General features: G+C 44.9%; 10 protein-coding genes across 10 annotated transcripts; 4 read left to right on the top strand and 6 right to left on the bottom strand.

Annotated features, from left to right (window-relative positions):
* Positions 1-2,259: 2,259 nt before the first annotated feature.
* On the bottom strand, positions 2,260-3,870 carry SEC2 (guanine nucleotide exchange factor; the record flags this gene model as incomplete). Its single annotated transcript, XM_020208240.1, has 1 exon — positions 2,260-3,870. A coding segment is annotated over one exon (1,611 nt), but the record flags the coding sequence as incomplete, so codon positions are not given.
* Positions 3,871-5,201: 1,331 nt separating this feature from the next.
* CANTADRAFT_26939 (uncharacterized protein) lies at positions 5,202-7,411 on the top strand. Its single transcript, XM_020207937.1, has one exon. It carries the CDS (start codon positions 5,295-5,297, stop codon positions 7,185-7,187), a length of 1,893 nt encoding a protein of 630 aa, XP_020063081.1. The 5' UTR covers positions 5,202-5,294; the 3' UTR covers positions 7,188-7,411.
* Positions 7,412-8,345: 934 nt separating this feature from the next.
* On the top strand, positions 8,346-8,501 carry CANTADRAFT_91403 (uncharacterized protein; the record flags this gene model as incomplete). The annotated part of the gene is made up of 1 exon (XM_020211817.1): positions 8,346-8,501. The coding sequence occupies one exon, from the start codon at positions 8,346-8,348 to the stop codon at positions 8,499-8,501; it is 156 nt and encodes a 51-aa protein (XP_020063080.1).
* A 270-nt stretch (positions 8,502-8,771) lies between these two features.
* Positions 8,772-10,474, bottom strand: CANTADRAFT_69312 (MFS transporter; the record flags this gene model as incomplete). Its single annotated transcript, XM_020211009.1, has 1 exon — positions 8,772-10,474. One exon carries the CDS (start codon positions 10,472-10,474, stop codon positions 8,852-8,854), a length of 1,623 nt encoding a protein of 540 aa, XP_020063079.1. The 3' UTR covers positions 8,772-8,851.
* A 1,058-nt stretch (positions 10,475-11,532) lies between these two features.
* CANTADRAFT_26936 (GMC family oxidoreductase) lies at positions 11,533-13,942 on the bottom strand. Its single transcript, XM_020207936.1, has one exon. The coding sequence runs from the start codon at positions 13,777-13,779 to the stop codon at positions 11,659-11,661; it is 2,121 nt and encodes a 706-aa protein (XP_020063078.1). The 5' UTR covers positions 13,780-13,942; the 3' UTR covers positions 11,533-11,658.
* Positions 13,943-15,439: 1,497 nt separating this feature from the next.
* Positions 15,440-17,198, bottom strand: CANTADRAFT_26935 (MFS transporter). The gene has a single exon (XM_020207935.1). It carries the CDS (start codon positions 17,164-17,166, stop codon positions 15,502-15,504), a length of 1,665 nt encoding a protein of 554 aa, XP_020063077.1. The 5' UTR covers positions 17,167-17,198; the 3' UTR covers positions 15,440-15,501.
* Positions 17,199-17,255: 57 nt separating this feature from the next.
* Positions 17,256-17,793, top strand: CANTADRAFT_96617 (uncharacterized protein). Its single transcript, XM_020211998.1, has one exon. It carries the CDS (start codon positions 17,539-17,541, stop codon positions 17,782-17,784), a length of 246 nt encoding a protein of 81 aa, XP_020063076.1. The 5' UTR covers positions 17,256-17,538; the 3' UTR covers positions 17,785-17,793.
* Positions 17,794-18,896: 1,103 nt separating this feature from the next.
* Positions 18,897-20,280, top strand: CANTADRAFT_96616 (MDR family NADP-dependent oxidoreductase; the record flags this gene model as incomplete). Its single annotated transcript, XM_020211997.1, has 3 exons — positions 18,897-18,953; positions 19,019-19,867; positions 19,888-20,280. The coding sequence occupies 3 exons, from the start codon at positions 18,897-18,899 to the stop codon at positions 19,969-19,971; spliced, it is 990 nt and encodes a 329-aa protein (XP_020063075.1). The 3' UTR covers positions 19,972-20,280.
* A 325-nt stretch (positions 20,281-20,605) lies between these two features.
* CANTADRAFT_26932 (uncharacterized protein) lies at positions 20,606-21,366 on the bottom strand. Its single transcript, XM_020207934.1, has one exon. The coding sequence runs from the start codon at positions 21,108-21,110 to the stop codon at positions 20,928-20,930; it is 183 nt and encodes a 60-aa protein (XP_020063074.1). The 5' UTR covers positions 21,111-21,366; the 3' UTR covers positions 20,606-20,927.
* A 144-nt stretch (positions 21,367-21,510) lies between these two features.
* On the bottom strand, positions 21,511-23,166 carry MLS1 (malate synthase; the record flags this gene model as incomplete). The annotated part of the gene is made up of 1 exon (XM_020210293.1): positions 21,511-23,166. One exon carries the CDS (start codon positions 23,164-23,166, stop codon positions 21,511-21,513), a length of 1,656 nt encoding a protein of 551 aa, XP_020063073.1.
* Positions 23,167-24,719: the final 1,553 nt, after the last annotated feature.

The following is a 24,719-nucleotide window of genomic DNA, read 5'->3' as shown; positions in this document are numbered from 1 at the left end:
CGGATGGGGCCACGAATGTGGTTCGTACTCGACAACGGTAGAGGGATTTGGGGAGTGCACACAGTGGGGGATGGATCACGGGGCGGTAGCGAGGGAGACTGCCTAGTGCGGGCAGCGCTGCGCAGCGCGGTGCGGTGGTGCGATGGTGCTGGCTGGTACCATTCTATTGTGTCTAGCGCCAGTGTCTGGTCTACGGTGTTGTATCTGGAGGGTGGTGCTATTCCTGACAGGTCTACGGTTGTATGCCTGACTGCTAATCCTTCCATACTGTAGTGTCATCTACCATTCTGAGGTGTCTGTCTACGTGGTATTCCTGGTGTCTGGGTCTGTATTCATGATGTCTGCTTTCCGTCTCTCGTGGCTCAGCGCTCGTCTATCGGCCGAGCTCACTAGCTCGCCGGAACGACTGGTGGCGGCTCGTCAGCCCAGCGCGGAGGAGCCGCCGCACGCCGCCGGTGCCACTAGTACAGTGTCAGTGTCGCACTAGCGGTGTCAGAGGCAAGTGTCACCTCCAGATCTGCATTGGAAAGTTCCGACACTGCAAGGCCCAATCGGGGCAAATGAGTCCCCCACCAGTCTCGAAAAAGCTCATAATTGGCCAAAAATAGCCCACAAATGAGCCCATGTATGTGCTGATGGCTGGCTGGCGGTCCTACACTTCCGGGTATCTCCACGGTGGCATGTCGCGAACGCCTGGAAATGCGCTGCCAACCTACAATTGGCAAGAGCCAGCATCCAGAAAGTGTCTGGCGCGTGGGTTGACGCGTCAGACGCGTGCGCTAATTGACGCACTATAATCTGACACTCTCCACTAAATCGTCACAAGCGAATGGGCCCTGGGCTTGTGATTGGCGCAATTACGAGCGTGTGACAGGTGGGGATCGAGCGGAGTGCAGGGATCTGTTCGTGGTGGTCAGCCCTTTCTCTCGATTGATGAAAGGCCTATCCAATTTATTCCTCGCTTTAGGAAACTGGCTTAGATATGGATAAGCCCTGCGGTCTTTACGAATACCCTCTTTAGTGATATCAGGCTCTAGATAGACCTGCGGCTGTTCTAATACATCTCTAAACCCCCGACACTATACTAGCACCGACGAGCCTAGCCAAATAGTCTAATACCAGACTATCTGTTGATATTCTGCTAACAGTCTTTAAGTTATATACGAAAGTTAATTTTTTGTTCGATACCAAAGCTAAATCTCTAGACCGCTCGACTCGAAATAGTTCCCCGATAAGCTGTCTGTACCTTCATAGCCTTGTACAATATTAATCAACTCTGTCTTTCTAACCATTCCTACTATTAATCGTTAGAAGAGGATTTACTACTTCTCCAGATATTTTTGTTTTCATCCCCTTCCCGTCAGTATGTAATTGCATCATGTGAATTAAATTTATTCTTGTGCTTATTGCCATGGTGGTTTTAGGAGCATACTTTGGACATTAATGTTCCTAGTTAGCATCCTTAACTACCTTGTTTCACGTATACCCTGCAAACGGTATCCACCTCTGCGTGGAACTATCGGTTTTCCTGAAAGCTGTACACCTGTGGGTACTGTCCCAGGATCATTGCGCATTTTCTACTATAACCCTGTTAGCACTTCATTTACAAAGGATTCAACACTCCTGGTTGGGTTTTCGAAATAGATAATTCACGTTTCCTGGGCAAATATATTACTCTCGCGTATCACTCCCTCTCGTTATATAGACTGCAATTCTCTAAAGAATCGGAATCATTATGGGCTATTACTCTAACAATGATGCGGGCCCCTCGCTGTGGTCTATGTGGTTTCCTGGTGGAACCCGCTAATTCTTGGTATGATTCGGACCAGTCCATCGCCCAAGACATCTCTTCTTCTAATCACTTCCAAAGTGCTGGCCCGCCACAGTTATTGCAGCATGGCGTTTCCAGGCAGGCCGTGCAAATTATGTTCACTCTCCAATACTCTCCTTCAACATTTCTAACGTCTCATCCAAGTCATTGTTCATTTTCTTAGTGAACTTCTTGGACTTCGACCCCTTACGGTTCAAACGATCCTTTCCGCTGGAATCGGACTTGATACTGCTCGTATCATCGCCTCCGTCATCTAAAGAATTCTGCTCCACCTTACTGACTAGTTCTGCTACTGTGCTTTGTATTTTTTCCTCTCTTTTCTTGTGTTTCTCCTCAGTTTCCTGGAGCACAGCAGGTTCCTCCACGCTAGGTATTGTAGTGCTGGGAGGTACCACTGGAGTTGAGGCAGCAGAGCTACTCCGGACCGAAGCGTTGGAATTGCTGGAGGCAATCAAGTTTGCGAACACCTCATACGACACCTCATCGAGATTGATCTCGCTAACGTTATCCGGAGTATCCCAGATCCCTACTTTGCTCCAAAATATTCTGCTCCTGATAAGTGCCAACATCACATAGATTTTGATCAATTTGGATTCTTCAACCAGATCCAATTTTATCTGCTTGACGTTGGTGTTCATCAAGTCGCTACTGCTGTCGGTCTCGCTGGAAGTGGCGCCGTCCTTGGGTGGATACAACCCTGTAAAAGAACTTGAGTTCCTCTTGAACACACTCGTATTGGTTGTTATCTGTGCATATTCTTCAAATGCAGTTGTAGGCTTCAACTTATAAACGTTGGAGTGAATAGACCTCAATTTCGCAAAGAATTCACAGATATTCCTCAACTTGATCAAACAATAGTTACACAATGGATAGCTTGCAATCAGATCGTCGGCTGATGAGTTTGAGTCTGTGATGTAGGTATTTCCGCCATGCAACAACTTGAAGTAGTACAATCGAGAATGCTCCAAAATGTCTTCTCGTGTCTCTCCACAAAAGCTGCATGGGAACTTGATTGCAACAGGGGCAACTGAGGCAGTGCTTGTGGTTCCTCCAGTTCTCAAACCACCTCTGTAGTTAGTCTTGAATGCCTCGTTGATTCCCTTCACTGGCTCAATCATAGCACGGCCTTCGACCACACAACTCCAGAAGTTCTTTCCCTTTTGCCATCTATTAATTAGCGAGTTGTTTGGCAAGGCAGGAATTGATGCCAACGAGTGTTCCAATTCTTCCAGCCACAATTTCTTGAAAAATGCGTAGCTCTTCAAGTTGTTCAAGTCGAACTGGAAGTCTGGCCTGGATAATGCATAGATGAAGCCCTTGAACTCTTGGTTGTAGTTATTCAAGTCCAATCTGATGGAGCTGACCTTGGGAGAATAAAGGAAGGAATTCAATTGTTGGAGGTGGTAGGCAGAGACCTGGGGCTCCAAGTGGGGAGGCAACTCATCCTCGGCCTTGGTGTCTTCATGGGAAGCATCTGCGCCAGTTTCTGGCTTGGGCATGGCTCCTGAGAACTCACCATCGATCTTTGGCGTGCCTATTCTAGAGTTGGATGCGGACGTCTGTTTCTGCTGCTCTTCGATACGGAAGAACAATTCCTTCAAGTCCTTCAACTGCTCCTGGAGATCGTTGATGATAGTGTTCTTCTCGTCGATTTCCTCGTACAACTTGCGGTTCTTGACCTTAAAGTTGTAAGTCTCTCTGGATGCGTTGCTGACCATTTGGTTGGCCTCGTTGAACAACGACGCCGTCAAGTCTTCCACTTCTCCTTGCAACTTGGCGTTGTCGGCTTCAGCGACCCGTTTGGCCTCGCGGGTGGTTCTCAATTCGTCCTGGACCTTGCTGTACTTTGGTAGCAAGAGCTTGTACCATTCCTCGTACTGAACCAACTTTGCATTGGCATTTTTCAACAGGTTGACTTCTTTGTGGAGGTGTAACGTGGCTTCTTCCAACTCCAGCTGTTTGGCGACCGCCGTGACCAATTTCGTGGAGAGGAGGGTCACCTCCTGGGTTAAGCGAGCGTCAAGCGATTCGTCTGCCATTGTTGGTGGGGCAGTTGAAGCGGCGCAAAGGATGTGGTGATATGTGGTTGGTTGAGGGGCTTGCGGGGTGCGGTAGAAGGCTTGCTTCGGACGGGTCCACGTACTATTCGGTCGGTGTACTGGTTGGTGGTGTCAGGCGGGTGGTCGTTTAGTCGCGAGAGTGTGTATCACGTGACTGGCTGGATCAGGCAGGATGGGGAAGTTGGGGAGGAGTGGCGGTATTCCGAGGTGAGTGTGGCTGCTTTGGGTGACCAAGTGGTGGGTGTTGCTGAAAGTTGCCAGAAATCACTCTATTTTCTCAATAATTAGTTTATAGCAGTGCTTGAATTCGGCTGTCGCAGCCTGGTATGTCAAGCTGGAACGAGATTCACTCATATGATAATGGTGAAAAAAACGAATTGGTGAGATCTCGGGTTCGCGCGATAGCCTATAAAGGAATGGTGGATTTCAGAGATCAGAGAGGGTTTACACCATATAGAAGTATTCGGTAAATTGGAAGGAGCTCGAAGTTCTATCTTGTTGTTAGAAAATAGTAGAAAAACCAACGCTACCCTAGGTATATTAATTCGTTGGGTTTCGTAGTGCAAATGCAATGCGAGTACCGCCATGAATGAAATTCGAAAGTTAATTATACTCACCACCCTGAAAGGCATCGAGTATTCGAGCTTTGAAGGGTATTGAAAATGTGCAAAATCCAGGCTCTTGTGAAGAATAAATAAGCAAATTCAATGCTACTAAAGAACAGCATGATGAAATTTAAGTTACCAAAAATTCGTACTTCACCATTCTGAAAAAAATAGTCTGGAACATGAAGTCAATTAACTGGTTATCGATCTATCTTCTTAGGATAATTGTAGATTGTAGCAACTGCAATGTTATCTTATACACAACCACGATGAATTAACACGATGAATTGAATTTGAAGGTCACTGGACGCTTATAATGTAAAGAATCACCACGAAGCTATACATCCTAAAAAAAAATCATCTGATCTAATTTTTTTGGTTTTATGTACTCTAGAGTTTCAACGCTATGCCGCAGATCAACTGGGACTAGTTGCAAATAATAACAAAAAATACACTGGCTAATGCCCCACAAAAAATCGCATATTAAATGACGACGGTGGCTATCCATCAAATCTGGTTGATAATTTGACAGGTATAACATCGAGGTACTGAACCGTAGAAGAACAGAATATCAGATCCATCCCTGTCTTAAACTAACCTAGCTCTGACTACTAACAGTCACCAAGGTCATACTCGCAGTCACGTGGTGGTATACTCGTGACCGATAAGCACCACCCTTAGCAATCCCAGTCGGTTGCTGGAACCCCTCTCCCAATTTCTCGTTGATCCTCCCGTCTCCGTTGCCTGTACCGTCACCGATCGCACTCACCTTCCGTTTCTGCTACATGTCTGCCCTCGATGATCAACCAGTACTCGCTAAACTCCCCAATTGGGTACTCCAAGAATCCATATAACCCCACACAAAGCCCCCAAAGTACTTCCTCCAGTGCTTTGGCCGAGGTTCCCAGAGGATCTAGCCCACATTTCGCCATTCCCCGGTTTTCAGCTCCAGATAGCCCTCTCAACACGTCGGAGTCGTACTATTCACATCACTCAACCCCTCAAGACTATAATGACCGAGCTACCAACTTCCAGGATCTCCCATTTGAGGTGCGCAGCCGCGTGGCTGCTGAGCTCTCACAGTACGACTGTGTTCGCCTTCTAACGGTATCAAAAACTGTTTATTCATCGACCATTGCCCGGTTGTACGAGCACATCATTATCGACCAGCAATTCGATCGGTTCAATAACGAGAAGGAATACGGCTATAAGAAAATAACCATGCAGGATGGCCAACCAGTGGCCTCCTCTTGCACGTACATCAACTCAGCCTTCGCTTTCAAGCGGTTCTTGCAGAGTACCAACGCCCACACCACTTCTCTCATCCGACGGTTCGATTGCGTGGACCTCCCAGACTCGTTGAACCTCTACGACCATCAACTTCATGACCAATTGCTCCGTCTCTTCGAGCACATGTGCCTGTTGAGCCAGTTGGTGTGGCTGAACGACAACTTCCGGCTCGAATACCTCCACCAGTTGCCGCACAAGCATCTCGTATCCACCCTCGTGTTGAACATCAAGTTTTCCAACTACTTGAGCGAACTCGAGCCGCTTCCTTATCACGAGGATTGCAAAGGCTTGGTGTTCCCCAACTTGGTCAACTTTCAGATCCAGCCGTTTCAAAACTCCAGCAAGCTCGTGAGAATAGTCAATAATTTATTGGTCAATAATAACCCCAACGTCAGTGACAATCTCGACACTTTGGTCCTCTCCAGGTACCAGCGGCGGGACTCAACCTCCACCATGACGCTGCCCAATTGCGACGAGCTCATGGCCCCAGGGAGGTCGCTGGGTCCAAAGGACGAGAACATCACTGTCTTGTTCAAAGGCTCCAGGTTACGCTACCTCTCTAATTTAACCTGCTTGTCGTTGGACAACTTGTCTGTCTCGCCAAGGGAGGCACGTACCTTCATTGAGTCCGTGAATCTAGCGGGGTTGGACACGTTAGTATTGCGAGGCATTCTGGAATACCTGGTAGGAAACGATCGCTGCCAGCCGTTTTTACTTGAAATTGCCCAACACCTCACCAGCCTCAAACATCTTTCGCTAGACCATCGACAGGCTCTCGTGGATAGCGTGCCTGAGTTTTTGCTGTGTCTTCCAGCGAGAAAACTCGAGTCATTGGACTTGGTTATCAGGAATAACCCCACCAAGGACTACTTGGACCACGGCGACCGAGAACGTGAATACTACGACGATTACGCCCGTGCAATCGGTTTGTTCAGAAATACGCTCACCAGGCTCTCGTTTGAGGTCAGAGAAGAGGTACACGGCTATAACGATACCAACAACCTAAACATCTTGCAGTGTGTGCCAGCTCATACTTCCTTCTACACCCAGCTCCAGCAATTGACACACTTGAGGTGTCTACGGGTGAGTCCCGGCGAGCAAGTCGAGGAGGTGGCGCTTTTGGTACAGCGACTTCCACTGTTGGTGATGTTGGATATTTTCGGAAACAAGGCTGGAGGTGCGCCAAACTTAGGTTTGGGGATGGTCCACCCGACCATCTACGACGAGTGGTTCAAGGTCCAGCATGTGGCGTTATTGTACTTGCAGTACAACCCAAAGTTGGAGTACATCCGCATCAATCAATGCATTTTTGAGTGCAACGGACCGAATATTGAGCCGAGAAATGGCATTTCTCGGTGGTTTGATGGAAAAATCAGGCTCAGCAGGAGCGAGCTCGCATAGAGTGGTGTATTGCACTTAATGTATTAATTGTTGAAATAACGCAGGCAGTTTTCCAGGGAACTAAGGTGCCATGTGGTTCTTGCTTGAATTGCTTGTACGTAGGGTACCAATGACAGCGTAATGGGGGTTTTGGAAGCAACACTTGCATTTGAAAACAATCACCATGGATAACTACTTTCATACAGTTTATAGTGGCTGCGAAATAATCATAAAAATGCTGAAAATATGCAAAAAAGTGTAGTATTGAAGGAGCATCGATCAGCTCAATTGGATCATATGGCAGAAGCAATTGCTTGCTGTATCACAGAACTCTCAACATACACACCACAAGCTTCCACAAGAGGCCCTCTGTACGGGTCTATGGGGGGTCACCCTCGTGTGACTCAACGGCGGCTTGCCTATTGGGGACGGACCAGTCCCTCGTCCTTTCGTCCGGCGCACCTGGCGCGCGTCCACCTTGCGCCCAAACCGGACGCCTTACTCCGAAGCACCACTCCGAAACGCTCGCCTCACGTGCCCAACGCCAACGGCGCATCGGAAAATTCTACCAGCATCGTCGGCCAAAGGGAAGTGCCAATGAATCTCCGCCATTTCCGGTAATGTCAACATTTGCTGGCCAAGGCTTATCTCCTGGTCGGTGCTATGATCACTGGGGTTTAGCAACAACCAGCCTTGGCCTGGCCTGCCAACCCAACATCCACTTCCAACTGCCGTCAACGGTGGTTCCCCTCCCAGACCCCGCCACAACGTGTGTGCCCAATCAGCGTAGCGCCGAAGTGGGGCAGACTACACGCGTGCATCTGCGAAGCGAATTTCTTTTTGAGGCCCTAAGTCCAGCTCACCGCGATGGAATCGCTGGAGCTAGAGGGTCTAACACCGCCAGGGGCCAGGTGTAGGCTCCAGGCCGTACCTCCATGGAGTCACGCTGACGGCCCAAGGGAAGGGTCACAAAGTGGGTAGTAACACTGAGTCAGGCGGTTGCGATTCGGAGACATGGATGAGTCAACTCCGGCGGAGAGGACTCGGAAAAACACCGCCACACGCAGGACTTAAGGCGGCCCATCAACCCGAACCGAAGAGTTTTTGCAATATATAAATAGGCGTCCCAAGATCCTAGCAGAACTACAATAAACACACATACATACACACAACACTACAATGCCTGCCCAACCAATTATCAAGATGACTGCCGCTGAAAAGGAAGCTCAAATCATGAAGGAAATTAGAGCCAACAACCTCAAGTACGAGCCTAAGTTCGAGGGTTCTTTCTTTGGTGAGCTCTTTGGCTTCGCTGTTCTCAAGAACTCCAACTAATCCTGCTGCTTAGCTTCCCACTACTTTAATAATGTTCACTTCTGGTTAATTTTATAGACTAATATATTTATGGCCGCAAGGCTGCGTATTCGATTTTGGTGTAGTATATGTGATTATTTGGAGTGGCTTCGCCTCTGCCATTACGGAGCCCTGAGATGCAGTTCGCCCGAAGGGAACGGGTCCCTGGATTGCGAATTGCGAAATGCGAAAACCAAGTTTCGCAACTTATAGTTTTCTAGGAGGTTAGACTTAGATACTCCATACACGGTGTGGGCCGCTCGTATCGCTGCATTCATTAACAGTGTCACAATTGTATTCATAAATTGATTGAAAGCAGACAGACTGCATATTTAGTTGGCATACTTGGATCTAGCCCTCAATTTCGGCCCATTCATGTAGAACAACACTGGAATAAGAACCATGGCCACAGTTATAAATCCCAATACTGAACTTCCCCAACCGACAGGAAATCTGTCTGTTCTCAAATTATTGAAAAGGGCATGCCCAAATAACGGGAAGACTCCCGCAATACAGGATCTGAACAAATCATTTCCAGCGTACACTGACGCCAAATAACGACGAAATGAAGCTCCAAGGTAATTGAACAAAGACTGGAAGATGAAGAACGCACCAAAGGTAAAAACTCCAGCTCCCATGATCGGTCCAATCCAGTGAAGGTCTTCTGTGGCAGTCCAACCAAATATGAATAGACCGATAGGTATAATTGCACCTCCAAAAATTGCAAGTGGAATTACCTGTTCCGGAGGGACGTTTTCACCAGCTAAAATCTTAACCGTGAACTTCTTGTCCATGTAGATCAAGTAGAAGAAGAATGCTAGAAGGACACCCACAATTATGGTACAGAAACTGACACCTAATTCCACCAATGTAAAATTGTAAGTACCCAAAAATACTATCGGAAAGGCCTCGAACCAAAGGTATATAATTGAATATACCATGGCAATATACATGTTGATCAAAAAAACCACAGGCTCAACGATGGAGATTTCGATTGGCCGCCACAATGTTTCAATAGCCAATTCATTAAAGTTCCTGTTTTTATTCTTTTGTTCTGGTTCTGTAGTGTAGTTTAAGTTTCCAGTAACTTTCCTGAGTCTTTTAGCTCTTCTCAATAGTAGCGTATCTGCAAATGTTTCGGGCAAAAACCAACTCAAAACCAAGAAGGTGCAACCACTAAGAATTGCCATAAACCAGAACGTCCATCTCCATCCACCTTTAACTGTCAAAACCGATCCAATTAACGGCCCAATAGATGGTCCACAAACAGCACCAATTCCCCAAGCTGCCAACCCTAAGGGTGCATATGGTACACTCAAAACATCACAGATTGAAGCTCCACCTGTGGCCAAGGCAGGTGATGCGAAAACTCCACCAAGAAATCTTAACACACTTAAAGAGGCTATGTTTTTAGCCAATGCTGTGGGAATTTGTAAAATGAAGAATATGAACAATGTAATGACATAAATAGAAGTTCTTCCAAAGTAAGCATTCTCTGACATTGGGGATAATACCATTGGTGCAATTCCATAGCCAATAACGAACATCGTTAAGGGTAGCATTGCTAGAGTCTGTGAAATTTCATATTCTTCCATCAACTCTTGTATACCAGGGGTGTATATGGCGGAACCCATATACACCGAGGTTGTTAAGAAAGCAATTTCTAGAATAAAAATTGTCTTCTGAAAGAGGGGCCAGTTATATGGATTTTCTGGATCGTCAGGGCCATCCCAGTCAACATAGATTTTATTAGTGGGCAAAGGTGTCTTGTCTGAGATATTTGAGGAGTACATCTCCAGCGAATCTACCAGATCGTGGTTCTCCCTCCACCTAGCAAGGTATTTTTCCGGTAAGACATAGTCATTTCTTTCCTCCTTGTGATTGAAATATTTACTTTTGCTAATATGATAGATGATTCTTCCCCAGAAACTATCTCTTATGAATGTATGGACCATTCCAGTGACTTAATATTTTCAAATGTACAACGGTGCACATTTTTATAGTAGAGCAAATTTACGAGTAAACCAATTGTGTTTGCTAACCTCACTTGCGGCGATTGCCCCTCAAATATGTTCGCTAAACTAGCCTCACTAATTGAACCGGTACATTGGTGACTTTTCACTGACCCTCAACATGCATAGAGCAAGCGAAATAAGAATGCAATTATGCACCCCAATGATAGGTAAGGCACTCCAAGAACAAATAGGGTCCATTCCAGGTTCCAAGAGTTGCTTGGCCTTTCCACAGGTTACTAATACTGTTGGCGATGGCTCAATTACGGTTTAAATAAGTGTGGGAGTAGAAACTCGTGATAAACTGGACAACACCAATCAGGACGTCTACTCACCCCTTGCCTGTAAGACAATGCTGTTTAGTATACCAATTACTAATAGAAGAACATACTGCCATAAATTGGGCAAAATTTACCGTGAGTTTATGATTATGCACTCGGATAAGAACCCTAAATAAGGCACCAAGGAAAAACATTCTGTTAAGCTTTTCGCAATCCGATGACCCCAGATTCCGAGTCAGCTTTTATCCAATTTGCTTCTTTCAATCTTGTAGACTATTTCACGAAAGAGTACCTACTTTTGAATGGGCAAGTAGCCCTATAGTGAATCAATATTGCTTTGGAGGTAAATGCTGGACAGTGACTTCATATTGATTCTCAGTTTTTGCAATTGTTGGTCCTGCATCGTTATTGCATATCAAAAGGCAACCGTTTATGCATTAAATCATCAGATGTATCTCATGAGCTGCTTGAAGTATCGTGTAAAACTTTCAGAATTAGCATTTTAAATCGCTACTTATAGAAGAGAAAAAAGCCTCCTGGGAACTAAGAAAGAAAATTCTATTTTAAGAGCAAAGACCTTTGCAAAAGTAGAGTATTCGAAGATTTTGCCAAAAAGTAGTTTTTTGGTTCTTCAGAACTCTCGTTGTTGCTTATCGCTTATGATTTCAAGTAATATCGAGAATATTCACAAATGTCACATCGCGAAACTACGTTAATTATCCAAAACTAATTGGGTTGTCATCTGTGTAATGAATAGTAAATATCGGACTCTTTTAGCTGAATTAGTGAAGTAGAATAGGTCGTTCCATTTTTATATACTCATTACCACTCCAAAGGCGGTGAATCTTAAAGTCCAGACTTTAAATCCTCAGCAATGCACAATCCGATATGCCTTGCAATTGTCATGGTTGTAATCATTGGGTTTGAACCACTAGCGGTTGGCATTGTACTAGCATCGGCAACATAGATGTTGTCAGCCTCGAAAAGTTTACCTCTTGTATCACAAGCACCATAGGCTGGACCCTTACCAGACATTCTGCATGTACTCATTTGATGAGCAGATCCCATCCGGGTTCCGTAAATTTCGATAGGCCAGTTAGCCATCCTTTTTCTAAATTCAACGAAATCCTCATCATCAACTCTTCTTTCCTCCTTTGGCTTTTGAGATTTGAAAGTTAATGTGTGGGACTGGGGTGCAACAATTTCTTCGGCTCCCTGAATGTACAACATATCCGCAGCAATTAAAGCAGATTCTAGCATAGCACCTCTATCAAATTTGTTCGCAGTGTAGTCAACAATAAGGGCTTCAGGCCTGTCAGGATCAGCACGAACACTGCCGCTCGTGGTATCTCTATGCATGATCAACATTGAAGACATACTGTTAAAACGCAACAGGTGTACTCTTGACCTGTCACTGCCATCCCAAGGGAAGAATACATGATGCATGGTAGGGGTATGGACAATAGTTTCAATTTTTGCACCATGTGCTTTGCCATCGATATCATCCTTCTCCGTGCAAACACTGGTCATAATTGCACGATAGTGTGGTTCTGACTTAGTTTCTTTTCCAAAGTCGCCAAAAACAACTGTGACAGGGTGCAACTTCAAATTTTGACCGATGTGCTTGTTTTTAAAGCCGGAATTTTGCAATAGAACTGGAGTATTCAACGAACCAGAACTGACAATAAATTTCTTAGGTCCAGTGATGGTGAACTTAATTCCGGTCTGGGTATTCTGACAAATGGCTGCGGTGGCCTTTCCGTTCTTATGAACAATTCTGAGCACCCTAACTTGGTCCATGAACTGACATCCATTCTTCAGCGCATCACGCAACCAGAAAGCATGGGAACCTTGCTTTATATCATGCTTACAACCCAAGTGACACATACCACAGTCGTGAGCTTTGTGTCCACCAGTATTTTGGTAGATTTCACGAACTGCATACCCCAATTTGCTTCCTGCTTCCATAATGACTTTATTGGATTGGGAGTGGTTAATGTGCTTGGTAGCAGCACCCATCTTATCCCACACGTATTGCATGCATTGGTCGTAATCTTCAGTAGCGGCCCATTCTAGACCAAAATCGTCGTACCACTCTTTACGAACCTTGAATGGGGTCTTCAAGCAGGCAGACCAATTAATAGTGGTTCCTCCACCGAAGTTAGAACCTGCCAAAATAATTAACAGCGCATCTGCTGTAATAACTGCACCATTATTCTCGTACAAGGCTGTTCCTTCCAATTCATTGAAGGAATACTCAGATTGGTGATAGTATTTTCCCTTCTCCAAAACAAGACATTTGTAACCCTGTTCGGAAAGGGTTTGTGCAACCACACCAGATCCGGCACCTGATCCAACGATTAAAACATCAAGATCTGGAAGCGATAATACCTCACCTTCCACTTCAGGCTTACTCATCATTTCGTATCTGAAATCAGACTTTTCATGGCCTTCGTACATCTTTTCTCTGGTGTCTCTTCCAGGATAGCCACAGGCAGCATTATGCAAATCGGTGGCAAGTCTTACGAACCCAACAATTCCCAAAGTAACGATGATAGCGAACAATTTTCTCTTGATGGGAAGATACGAGTCTCTCCATGATTTCAACAAATCTTCTCTCTCCTCCAAAGTCATTTCCGGGACAGTTTTCAAAGAGTTGGTGAATATTGGAGCAGCCAATTTCGACATTAATGAAGCCCCCAAAAATCTGAAGTCTCTCTGGGTTTGGGTGGGGGTGGTGTTTGAGGAGATGGCCTCTCTCAATAATTCCTTGAAACCCTTCAACTTGGAAGGTCTTGAGTATTCTTCGAGATATTTATCCAATTTCTCTCTCGGAAAGTTCTTGTCGAGGTATGGAGCAACTGTCTCGGCACTAACCTCATGAATGGCAGCATCCATGAGTAAAACGACCGTGTGGAGCTGCTCATCGGTCACTTCCATGGGAAAGAGTACGTCTTGCAAACCCATTTTCTGTTGATTTCAATTAGTAAAAGGAAAAGATGAATGAATATTGTCTTGACCACCATGCCGAAGACAACTCTTCTTATATACGCCCATCGGAGTGGTGTGGCCTCAAACCATTGATGATTCCCCACAAGACCGGGATTTACCATGGTTTTGTGAAAGAAAAAGGATCGGGCTGGTGAGGCACGAGTTTACTTCGTGCCCTGAATTTAGCCGTAATGCCTGTATCAACTCTACAAGGGCCGCATTTGACCTGAAACTAGTTCCTCTTCTACGTGTTCACATGCCATCAAAATCTAAAATTGTGTAGTCGGACTTCACAGAAACTTTGACAGCATTCCATAAATAGCACTGTGATCTGCACTCAAGGTCGTAGATTGTAATGTTTATTACGCAGACGCCAAGCGACACTGCGGCTTGAAAAGATACATTAGCTAAACACCGATGAGTTAGAAACTACGATGTGATCATGGAATTCTTAGTAATAGAAATATTTTAGACTGATTGTGATGGACGGAGTACAGTGACAATTGAAGGAGTGGTGTTCCCCTTATTTTGGACGCCTGTCATGTAACTATCAGATATGAATTAACTTAAAGGCTAATGTTACATTGTAGCTTGCAGTGAAGTCACCTATCGTCTAACTTTGACTCCTGAATAGTCTAGGACCGCTCATAGTGTACCAGTGGAATACCCGTCAATATTGTTCGTGCGTCAGAACATAATTATCTCAGATAAGCATATACGGGAACCTGGCTAATGCACTTACGGTGTTGAATCACAAAGTAAATTAATTTAGTGGTCCAACTTTCCAAATTGAATTCTTTTTTAAATTTGAGAAGAAGGGTTGCATATGACCTAGATCTTCACCTGCAAGCAAAATGTACATCAAAGTGATTACTCCTGATTAGTCTAACTCTTGCGGTTTGGTAGCCGAATCTACGAGGGATCACGCAAATGATTCGTGCACCTAAAATAATAATTGATACTTCATTCTTGCATTTGATAGATAGATAGCTAATCATGTAGGAGGTCGCCTTCGGCAGCAACGCACGTCATCGTATACATTCCGGCTTCATATCAGGGCATGGCGGAGAGATGGATTTAAGGCAAGTAAAGTGAAATGAATTTGAGGAAACCGGGGATAAGTAAGAAGCTATACTAGACCTCATTTCCGAAAACATTCTAGCGAATGGATAGTTTGGTTCTTCAAATTCTATTTGAGTTTTGGTAACTGACTTCAAACTTGATTCCAGCTCTCAAGTGTCTTCTTCGCAGTCAGAGAATGGGTGACATGTTTGTGACTTGTGTCTTATTCACATTGAGATCATACTACCAATGTGTGACATGTTTTATTCAAAAGTTCTCAGAATAGCCCCGACGCAAGAAGGTGTAAAACTGCTTGCCTTCGACGCTGATCGAAGATTTGCGTTTGGGCAAGTGGTATAGATTTGCGTATAGCATCTTCTGCACATTGAGAACCAAAAAGAGAAAGCATTAGGAGCCCCGGAACAACTTGCAAAACGCATGTAACCTGGATTAATTCCGACTCAAGTGTATCATCAAAACTGACTAGAGAAAAGCCCCTTCTTAACTGTACCGAGCAGCTAACTTGTAGAAAAGACTACATTACACCAGTAGTATAGTTTTATGATATCATATTAAATTATTAAGTTTGTATGTTAATATAGCACTCCGCTTTGGCAGATATTATGAATTAAAGTTTTAGTTGGCGTACTTGGATCTAGCTCTCAACTTAGGACCATTAAGGTAGAACAATATTGGAATGCTCAACATACCAAGGGTAAGAAATCCCAAAATGGATGTTCCCCAGCCGGTTCTGAATTTCTTGGTGGCCAAGTTATTGTACAATGCATTTCCGAATAATGGGAAGACACCAGCTGTAACGGATCTGAACAACGCATTACCGGCAAATACTGAAGCAACGTATCTGTAGAAAGACATACCCAAGTAGTTGAACAAGGTCTGGAAAATGAGAAAAGCTCCTGCTGAGTAAAGAGCAGCTCCGATTAAAGACACAATAAAGTGCACATCTTCTGTAACAGTCCATCCAAAAATAAATGTACCGACTGGCATTAGAATACCACCTAAAATAGCAGCAGGAATAAACACTTCTGGAACCACCATCTCACCAGCCATCAACTTCGAAGTGAAGGCCTTGTTAACCCACGTCAAGTAGCCGATACAACCAGCGCCAATACCGCAGACAATAGAAATATAAGATACACCCATCTGAACTGTGGTAAAATGGTAGACATCAACGTAGGCTATTGGGTATGCTTCAAACCAAAGATACATAATGGAGTAGACCAATGCAATGTAAACGTTGATCATGAGAACAACTGGTTCAACAATGGAAATTTCAATCGGTCTCCAAAAGGTCTCCACAAGGATACTACTAGTTGTCAATTTGGAGTTAGCAACCTCCTCTTCAGTGGTGATGTTCATGTTACCGGTTTTAGCTCTCAATCTCTTGGCTTTTCTTAAGAGCAAAGTCTTCTCGTAGGATTCAGGCAAGAAAAAGAGAAGGGAAATGAAAGATGAACCACTGATTATAGCCATGAACCAAAAAGTCCATCTCCATCCACCCTTTACGGACAAGACAGATCCAACTAATGGACCAATAGAAGGGCCACAGACACCAGCCATGGACCAAGTCGCAATTGCAATTGGGGCGTAGGGCATAGACACAACATCAACGACAGAGGCGCCACCAGTAGCTAAAGCAGGAGATGCAAAGAAACCACCTATGAATCTCAAAATAGTCAAGGAGGCAAGGTTCTTGGATAAGGCGGTTGGAATTTGTATGATGAAGAAGATGAACAATGTGATGATGTAAATAGAAGTTCTACCGATAGCAGCGTTCTCAGTCAAGGGAGAGAAGATCATAGGTCCGATACCATATCCAACGACGAACATTGTCAATGGCAATGCAGCCAATGTATGATTGATACTAAATTCTTCCATAATTTCATTAATACCAGGGGTATAGACCGCGGAACCAATGTAAACAGATACCGTTAAGAATGCAATCTGGAACATGAAGAAGGCCTTTTGATAGAATGGCCAGTTTTTGGGATTTTCCGGATCATCTTCGCCGTCCCAGCCGACGTAGACATTGGTGTCCTTTTCAACAGTATCAGTAGATGTGGATGAGGAGCCATCTAGTATCTGTTCCTTTTCGTCGGGTGTTGCTGGTGTCAGTTCAGCAACCTCAGTGACTTCCTTCGTGGGTTCCTTGTAGTCCAGAAGGTATCTCTCAGGAACTATGTAGTCCGCAGCTTCTTCCTTGTGTATGAAGAGCTTTTTACCCGACAAGTGGTAGACCGTACGTCCAAAGAAACTATCTCTTATAAACCTGTAATGCATTGTGGATTATAGGTACGTACTATGGGGCAGTTTAATTTACTTGTGAGATCTGTATATATATATATACAGATTGCATATCGCGATGGGTGCTTATGATTACAAATTGATTTACTAAAACATCCATACAAACGAGCAGATTAGAGGTACAATGCAGCAGTCAAGACTTCAGGTTTTTACTAATGTAGGATGGAAACAACTGGCTGCATTGGAATTAAGCGATGGCAGATCTAAGAAACACCCAAAAGGGAAAGGCAAGGCTGATCAAGATGCAAATTTAACCGGAAAACGGGATAATCGAGGGTATTACCAGCCGCCAAATACAAATGTATTTTGAGAACCATTGCCAATGGGGCAGGGGGCTCCATCTCTGTAATGCGACGTAGTATGAGTAGTGGCCTTAAAGAAGGGAGACTTGATGTGATCAGCATTATTCCTTCGAAACGGAAGACTACCCCATCATGTTGTCTACCTGATTCCACTAAAAGTATCCATCGGTTATGTGCCAGTGATCCGAATCTGAGATTACGGTCTTGCTCAGGGCACATATATGCAGAATTACTTCCCATGGATTCCTGCAAATTCGCCATGCATAATTTCGAATCTTCCAACCAGAAATGAGCCTTGAAAAGGTGATTCACCACTATTTGTTACAGGCGTGGCATCTAGCGGAGATTAAGCGATAGCTCAACAAATACTAGTGAATGGGACACTTAGAGACGGAAGTAATTATCTATTTAATGTTACAGATTTCAGTTCACTAACAGATTCGCCAACGCAAGTCCTGCGCCTCCCCCTCAGAGACATTGTCTGTGGTGCCTGCTCTGATACCGTACTCAGAGATGATCTATTTTTCATTTTGCGATCATTGAAAGATCTGCACATTATTGGTGGGGATTTGCGTTCCACTGAAGTTCTCACATGGGATTATTCATGGAACACCGAACCCCGATCGGGAATTGGTGGGCGAAAGTGTGTTACACTCTAGATGTAGTTTGATCACCACAATAAGCGGATTTAGCGGTAATACGGTGTCTTTGAATTTTCGGCGTTTGCTGACTTAGTATGTTTTCAGTGTAGGTACGTTGGTTAGTATTGCACCAGGAGTTTGGCCAGGCAGCGAAACCTACCGCCCGTCAAGGAATAGACATCGAAGGCCCGAGTCAACCTCCACCCATAGACAAGCACTGGCCAGTTTGTAGTGTTACGTCTAAAATTGAAAAATCGGCAAGTATAGCCGTTGACGCCAAGTAGGTATCTGGCACAGGCAATTCTCCACGATCCGTGGTGGGCATGTGTGTTGGGGATCGGCGGGCCTATAAAGGATTCGCTAAACGTGCAGTACCCCGTAAATCTTGTTTAGTAATCGTAGTATTACTGTCATACTACTGGGTAGATTGTAGGTTCTAGAAGCAGAATTAGTGGCTATTCTACAATTTTAGAGGCTGAACTACCTTCGTGAGGTGTCAAAACTGTCACCCGCCAATGGCACTTCAAGTCATCTCACTCGCACAGTACTACCCCGCGTGCATAAACTCGATCTGACAGATACGATAAGAAGGTTTATTTTTTGGGCCTGAGATTTGAGGCCATCGCCGTCAACTTTAGTTGAGCTAAGAGGAAATATAGGGCGGATTTTGGGTAGCAGATCTGCTCGGGTCATGGCGCGGGACTATATAAAGTCGCTTCTGCTGGCGTGAAATCGATATTTTCTTTACAACCCATCAATTGACATGTCTCTTCCTACCACCCTCAACTATATCAAATTAAAGACTGCTCCATCCCACGAAGTCCAGTACAAGTTGGCCTCGAAGACTCAAACTTTGAATTGACCTCTCGTCCATTCGCGGGGGAGTCGGAGTTGAAGGATGGTGATGTCTTTGTCAAGCATTTGTACTTCTCCAACGATCCAACCCAAAGAGTTTATATCCAAAAGGACTCGGTCCCAAGCAGATGCTACATGGATCCAGTTCTCGAAGGTGAACCAATGAGAGCCTTCGGTATCAGTGAAATCATTCTCAGTAAGTCCGACAAATACGCTCCTGGTGACCTTGTTTACGGAACTTTCTCGTGGAGTGACTACCAAGTCATCAACGAAGCCTTCGTCTGGATGAAGATCGATGACAAGACCTTCGACATCCCAACCCAACTTTCTAACTTGGGCCACACTGGTCTTACTGCTTATTTCGGTTTGACCCACGTCCTTAAAATGAAGGAAGGACAAACCATCGTCATTTCTGCCGCTGCTGGTGCCACCGGTTCCGTTGCTGTCCAAATCGCCAAGCACATGTTGAAATCTGCTAAGGTCATTGGTCTTGCTGGCACTGAAGACAAGTGTAGATGGGTCGAAAGCCTCGGTGCCGACATCTGTATCAACTACCACGATGCTGACTACAAGGAACAACTTGACAAGGCCATTGGACCAGACTACATTGATCTCTACTTCGACAACGTTGGTGGTGAAATGTTGAGTCACATGTTTACCAGAGTCAAGAAGTTCGGACGTATTGCCGCATGTGGCTCCATCATCGGTTACAACGACGACGACAAGAACAAGCTTACCAACTGGACCAATCTTATCTTCAACTACTTGACTGTTGAAGGTTTCATTGTTACCAACTATGCTGAACACTTCCCAGAAGCTTTCGGGTTCTTGATTGAAGGTTTGTCCACTGGTAAGATCAAGAACGAGGGCTCCTACTATGTGGAAGATCTCCGGAACAGCCATTGACCAAGGTCCCAGAGATCTTGGATTTGATTTTCGGTTCTAAGAAGCCAAACGGAAAGTTGTTGACCAGAATCGCATAATTGAGGATAGAAATAATAGTTAACTAATAGATTCTAATGAATTATACAAATTTGAAACAAATGGAAAAATGCTATGTAATCCATTGAGTTACTAACTGGTAGTTGGAATTTTGTTACCATTTTTCCGGAGCGATTCAGGGATTTTAGCAGATATCGGTAGTAACTGCTGACGCAACAGATACGTAGTCAAGAAATGGATCGATCACCTATTAAGGAAGCTGGTAACTTGCAGATACGATGCTCGTTCCCTCTCTCCGACAGTGGCTTGTTAGAACACTAACAAAAACACCAACTTTGTGCTAAACAAACTAACCAGCAGATGCTTTTATCTAGTAAAATCTACATTCCTATTCGGAGCCCACTCCCATCGCTCCACATAAGTCTTCTTAGAACGAATACCTTTGATAGGAAATTTACGCATTTTGCAGCTAGTTTTTAAGATCATCTGCCGCAGATCTAAAGTCATATTTTGACCTAGCTAGCCACTGATTAACTTGCCCACACGTTTGCAAGTCTCAAACTATTTGAAATGGAGGTTTATTGAAGCTCGGATAGTATGCTAAGAAGAGTAATGCCATAGCTTTGAAGTATATGTGGTAACATAATCCGAAAATCCTATTATCAAAGAATTAATTTTTGGTTCATCAGAGGTACCAGAACTGTTACGAGAAAGAGTTGAAAGTTCAAAAAGGAATACGCTTAATTGTACTAGAAAAGTGGGGAAATTACTGGCGCAGTCGCTGGAAAGAAGCTTGAAAATTGAGAATACATACGACAAGGCGCAAATTAAAAAAATTCTATAGTTACTTAGATACAGAAGTAGTATCCTAAATTTCTATATCTCTGCCCTTCTGAAGATAAGATAATTTGCTCCATTGTACTTCCCAAGGTTTTTTTTGGCAACGTAAGGCGGCCATTCATCAGTCGTGGAGTTTGGAAAGGTGCAAAATACACTTCTATACGGGGAGCATGTTCTTTCCGGCCTTGAAAAGGGCTAAATGTTGGAGACTGTGTCTTGGTACAGCTAAAATCACTGTAGTAAAGGTAATATTAGACATATTAAAAGAAATCCATTTGGGGAAATCACGTGTGGAAAACTGGTATGGCTCGGTCCTCGGTTGATTCAAAGTCATAGTCATGTTGGATTCATGGCCACGGAGTCAAAGTCAGACCCAAGGAATCACTCAGGGGTTGATGTTTCCTAACTACGACAGATCGTCAGTTACTCTGGTTAACGAGGCAGAACTCCACTTGAGGTACCCCACTATTGAGTTTTCACAGCCATTTCGTACATCCCCACCCGGAACGGCTTATTATCGTGATCTTCAATCCGTGTTTAGAAATCAGGAGGTTTTTGAAGTGAAAAATGCTCTCTAATGAATAATTTTTCAAATCGTATGAATCTTCTGAAATACTTCTGCACCATGATTATTGTTGTAGTTTGATGGGCTACTACACTTCCATATTGCTTCTTTGCAACTTACAATTTTTTTTTCATATCGTACATTACAATAAATAAAATACCCTTATCAAAAGAGCTTACAACTTCTCAGCAGCTTGGGCTCTGCCAATGGTGGTGACGTCGTCGTAGATCAAGGTGGTGACGAAGTCGCTGTACTTGTCAGCAGCAGCTTCTGGGGCAAAGTAGTCCAAAGCTTGCTTGAACTTGTGGCCAGCCTTAGCACCCTTAACCAACTTGGCGTATTCTTCTTCCAACAACTTCTTGACGTATTGCTTGGTGATGGTGACACCCTTGTCGGTCTTGGCACCGTGAGTGACCCATTGCCAGATTTGGGTTCTGGAGACTTCGGCAGTGGCAGCGTCTTCCATCAAGTAGTTGATAGGAACACAACCAATGTTTCTCAACCAGGCCTCGATGTAAGAAACACCAATGATGATGTTGGCTCTAATACCAGCCTCGGTGATCTTGGCATCGGGAATGAAAGGACTCAACAAGTCTCTTTGGGTGATTTCCTTGAATTCGGTCTTTGGAGGAACGTTGATCTGGTTTGGTCCCTTCATGTGCTCGTTGAAAACCTTCAAGACGACTGGAACCAAAGCAGGGTGGGCAACCCAACAGGAGTCACATCCGAGAGACACTTCTCTCAACTTGTCCTTGGCGACGTTTTCCAAGGCAAGTCTGTTTCTTTCCTGGTCGTCCTTGATAGGAATCTGGGCAGCCATACCTCCCAAGGCATGCACCTGTCTCTTGTGGGTGGTGTGGACCAACAATTTGACGTATGAAGACATGAATGGAGCACGCATGGTGACCTGCGATCTGTCTGGCAAGATGAACTCGGGGTGGTTACGCAAGGACTTGATGTAGGAGAAGATGTAGTCCCATCTACCACAGTTCAAACCTCCGATGTGTTGTCTCAACTGGTAGATGATTTCGTCCATCTGGAAGGCAGCTGGCAAGGTTTCGATCAAGACAGATCCTCTGATGGTTCCTCTGGCAAGTCCAATGTAGTCTTGCGAGTGGTTGAAGATGTCGTTCCACAACTTGGCCTCCAAGTGGTGCTCCATCTTGGGCAAGTAGAAGTAAGGACCAAAGCCCTGGGCAATGGCTTCTCTGGCGTTGTTGTAGAAGTAGAGCGCAAAGTCGAAGATACCACCAGAAACGGCTTCACCATCGACCAAGACGTGCTTTTCGTCCAAGTGCCAGCCTCTTGGTCTGACAATCAAGGTGGGGATGTGTCTGCCTGGGGTTTGGTCCAAGGTGTACTTCTTGCCGTTGGATTCGAAGCTCAAGTTTCTTCTGACAGCGTCGTACAAGTTGACCTGACCATCCACGAGGTTGGCCCAAGCTGGGGTCAACGAGTCCTCGAAATCAGCCATGTAGGTGGCCACACCCGAGTTCAAGGCGTTGATAACCATCTTACGGTCGGTAGGACCAGTGATCTCCACTCTTCTGTCCTCCAAGCCTCTGGCCAATGGAGGACCTGTCCAGGTAGGATCGTCTCTGATGTAGGCAGTTTCTGGCAAGAAGTCAGGTAACTCGCCCTGGTCTCTCAATTCTTGCTGCTTCTTTCTGTTGGCCAACAACTTCTTTCTTTGAGGTTGGAAGGCACGATGTAAGGTTGCAACCAAAGCCAATGCATCGGGGTTGAAGATGTGCTTGGCTCTGTCGGGGATGGGGGCCAAGATTTGGACACCCTTTAACTTATCAGCGGTTTTTGGAAATGGACTAGACATATTTGTTGATGGCAGCAACAATTGGGAGAAATGGTGCCTTTTATACTACCCCGGATTTCTAGCTCCCGTTCCAGCGGGTGTCCGAGTCAACGGCCCATGTGAAGAGTCATCGGGGCCGATAGTCACCGACGGCGTGATTGGAGGGGGTTCCGTCTTATCGGGCCTGCGGATGACTCCGAGGGCGATCCTCGGCCCCACGCGGTGGAGGGCGGGCTGGGGGCAGCCAATTGGAGGAGGGCCACGGAGGGCTGGGGGCTTTGGCGAAGGTTCTGGGAGTGGCATGGGTACGGCTAGGGGGGGTGGGAGTGGTGGCAGTGTCTGGGAGGGGACCATTGGTGTCTGGAGGCCGTGGTTGTTGCCCGTCAATAGGGGTTCAGACACTCGCGGCACGTGAGTGTCGGTATCGGTCTCGGGGCAGCGGAACCCTTCGTCACGGGACCCGCAACCCACATAATCTCCGCTTCCGAGGAGTCTCGGAGTTATGACACCACGGGAGGGATAAGTCTAGATGAAAATGGTCTCACACGGAACGGCGTCCCGTAGTGAGACTCCTTCATACCGCAGAAGTTACTGTAGGGCGGAGCTAAGTATTGTGGTAAGGGTGTAGGTCGGGGGATTAGTAGGATAGACTGCTAGTTCGGAGTTCTCGCTCCGAATTTTCACAGGGAAAAGACATGAACTATTCGTGTATTCAATCGAACAAAATGGGTAGATTGGAGAATTGAGCCAGACAAGGTCCTGGACTAGTCGCTGATAGAATTAGATTGGCACAATTGACCCCAGAATGCTTGTGGACATATCAAAAGCTAATAAATTCAATAAAATCTATCAGTCGGAACTACGAAGTAGACGGAATAGATTGGAATTGTGCCAGAAAAGGTTCTGGCCTAGCTAACAAAAGTAGAATGGAAGACTGTAATAGTTCCTTGCTGGGTTTGGGACTGTTAGCTAGTAAGTCTACTAAAATCAGTCAGAACTACGAAGTAAAATGGAGTGAGATAATTGCCCAGTGAAGGTTTTTATGGAGTGTAATTAACCTACAGTCAGTAAGTTTTTGCTATAAATGGTTTACACAGTGCACAAATTGATCTGGACTCATTCCTAAAATTTACTATGAGTCCAAATAGAAAATACCTTGATTTGAATCAGCGGGAAGATATCTATTTCTGGTAAAATGGTAGGCATATCCCCGCATGGGAAGATAAATTTTCAGATCAATGGTGCTTACATAGCTAGGGCCTATTTAAAGTACTCATCCTATTCAATATATACTTCAACTTTCATAAAAACTAGTGTCGGGCATATACAGCTTACATTAGGCTTCTATGGAATACATGTTGGCATTCAAATAAATCCGCGCGGGAATAAGAGAGAGAAGCAGTCAACTTAATGTTGGTAATTTACAATAACGGACAATAGCCTTGTCTACGCAATATCGAGATTCTTAATGAAAAGGTTTGTAGTTCTTGATCCATTGACTAGTCTAATCGGTCGAAATGAAATATTCTCCAAAGGTATTTTGGACATAAACTCTGTAACACTGGCTGGAACTT

Source organism: Suhomyces tanzawaensis (assembly GCF_001661415.1).
Source record: "Suhomyces tanzawaensis NRRL Y-17324 unplaced genomic scaffold CANTAscaffold_6, whole genome shotgun sequence".
Lineage (NCBI taxonomy): Eukaryota > Fungi > Ascomycota > Pichiomycetes > Serinales > Debaryomycetaceae > Suhomyces > Suhomyces tanzawaensis.
This window is presented reverse-complemented; position numbering and strand designations above follow the sequence as displayed.